This window comes from Petaurus breviceps, unplaced genomic scaffold (assembly GCF_028583685.1).
Source record: "Petaurus breviceps papuanus isolate PSGF00001 unplaced genomic scaffold, PetGlider_PUasm1.0 90849, whole genome shotgun sequence".
NCBI lineage: Eukaryota > Metazoa > Chordata > Mammalia > Diprotodontia > Petauridae > Petaurus > Petaurus breviceps.
Genome location: NW_027187361.1, coordinates 22,994,367 through 22,996,141, shown reverse-complemented (window position 1 = coordinate 22,996,141; position 1,775 = coordinate 22,994,367). Strand labels below are relative to the sequence as shown.

The following is a 1,775-nucleotide window of genomic DNA, read 5'->3' as shown; positions in this document are numbered from 1 at the left end:
GGGGTGGGGGGGGGGGGGGGGGCGGGGGGGGGAGGGGGGGGAGGGGGGCAGGGGCAGGGGGGGCAGGAGGGGCAGGGGCAGGGGGGGCAGGGGCAGGAGGGGCAGGGGCAGGAGGGACGCCCAGGAGGGGCAGGGGCAGGGGGGGCAGGGGCGCCCAGGAGGGGCAGGGGCCGGCGCGCTGACAGCCCCCCGGGCGCCGCGCTCACCCACCTTCCTTCTCGGCTCGCGCCGCCGCCACGATCAGGCTCATCACCAGGTGCAGCGCTCCCAGAAGGCAGGCGGCCGGGCTCGGCGGGCGCCCGCTCGGGGCCCCCGACGACTCCCGGACCGCCCGGGGGGAAGCGGGGGCGGAGGGCTCGGCGGCGGCGGCGGCAGCGGCGGCGGCGGCGGCTCCCGCTCCGCCTCCCTCCCGGTTCCCCATCCTCCCCGGCCGGGGGCCGCCGCCGCCGCGGGCTCCGGGCAGCCTCGCTTAGCGCCGGGAGCGTCGGGAGGCGGGAGGAGGGCGCGCCGTCGCCGCCGCGGCTCCGGCTCCGGAGAGGAGAGCGGGCGTGGGTCGGAGCGGATCCGTGTCCGGGCGCGGGGCTCCGGGCGTGCGGGGCGTCCGTGTGTGAAACAGCGAGTGTGTCACTCACGGACGCGGCATCGCCCACAAGTACTTGAGGCAGCACAGGCGCCGGGTCACGCACGTCGGGCCGCCATACTGGAAACGGGCACGGGAGGGCGGGGGCGGAGGGGGCGGAGCGCCGAGGGGGCGGGGGGGGGGGCGAGGCGGGGGGCGCGGGCCCTCGCGGGGCAGCCCGGCCTCCCCCCACGCCCCTGCCCTCCCCGCCACCGCCCATCGGGCTGCCCGCCCCAGGCCGCGGAGGCCTCCCGCCGCTTCCGCCCCCTCCCCCTCGGGTCGGGGCCACCTCCTTCCCGGCCGGGGAGAGGGGGAGGGACGGGCTGAGAAGCCGGGCCCGGAACTATGATGGCCGCCCGAGCTTCACGCGAATGCGCCGGTCACGTGGAGGCGTGGGGAGCGCCCCGGCCTCTCTAGCCTGCGGTCTCTATGGTAGAGAGGCTGGGCCCGGGCGCCCGGGCCTCCAGCTGGCGTGGTAGGGGCGAGGGGAGGAGGGCGGCGCCTGGTGGGAGCCGCGGGAGGGAGGGGGAGTGCCTGCCGCGTGGTACATCCCGAAGCCGCCCTGGGGCTTTTCGCGCAGACGTCACCGCGTTAGCGTTCCGGGGCTAGACGTGCGGAGGACCTGAGCCGGCCTCCGGGAGCTGCGCCAGCGATGGGAGACCCCGGCCCTGCGCACCGCGCGTGGCCCCGGCGCTGGGTTGGGCGCTGACGGGCGGTGCCGGCGTGCAGCCGTCGGCCTAGCGTCCGTGCAAAGCCGAGGCACCGGGAAGGCGCGCGTTCCCCGCACGCACAGCCCGGACGCCGCGGCTCCCCTGCTGTGCGCCCCGGGGGGGGGGGGGGGGGGGGGGGGCGGGGCAGCGGGGGTTAAGTGACTTGTCCAAGGTCACACGGCTAGTACGTGTTAAGTGTCTGCAGGGGTTTGAGCTCAGGGCCTCCTGACTCCAGAAAAGTGAATCTCAAGATTCATTCTGGGTGCGGTGAATAGACCACCGGCCCCGGAGTCGGGAGGACCTGAGCCACTTAACACAAAAACTAGCCGTGTGACCTTGGGCAAGTCACTTAACCCCAACTGCCCCGCCCTCCCCCCTCCAAAAGAAAAAAAAGAGACAATTCCTTTGTCGCCTCATCTCTTTATGCTGGTTTTCTCCCCATTTCT

General features: G+C 75.2%; 1 protein-coding gene across 2 annotated transcripts in view; it reads right to left on the bottom strand.

Moving 5' to 3' along the window:
• Window positions 1-421, bottom strand: part of TMEM131 (transmembrane protein 131) — a 255,926-nt gene extending 255,505 nt beyond the window's left edge. For both annotated transcript variants that reach the window (XM_069072955.1, XM_069072956.1), the window contains exon 1: window positions 211-421. In XM_069072955.1, coding sequence (XP_068929056.1) covers window positions 211-421 — 211 coding nt within the window. The remainder of the gene's footprint in view (window positions 1-210) is intronic.
• Window positions 422-1,775: the final 1,354 nt, after the last annotated feature.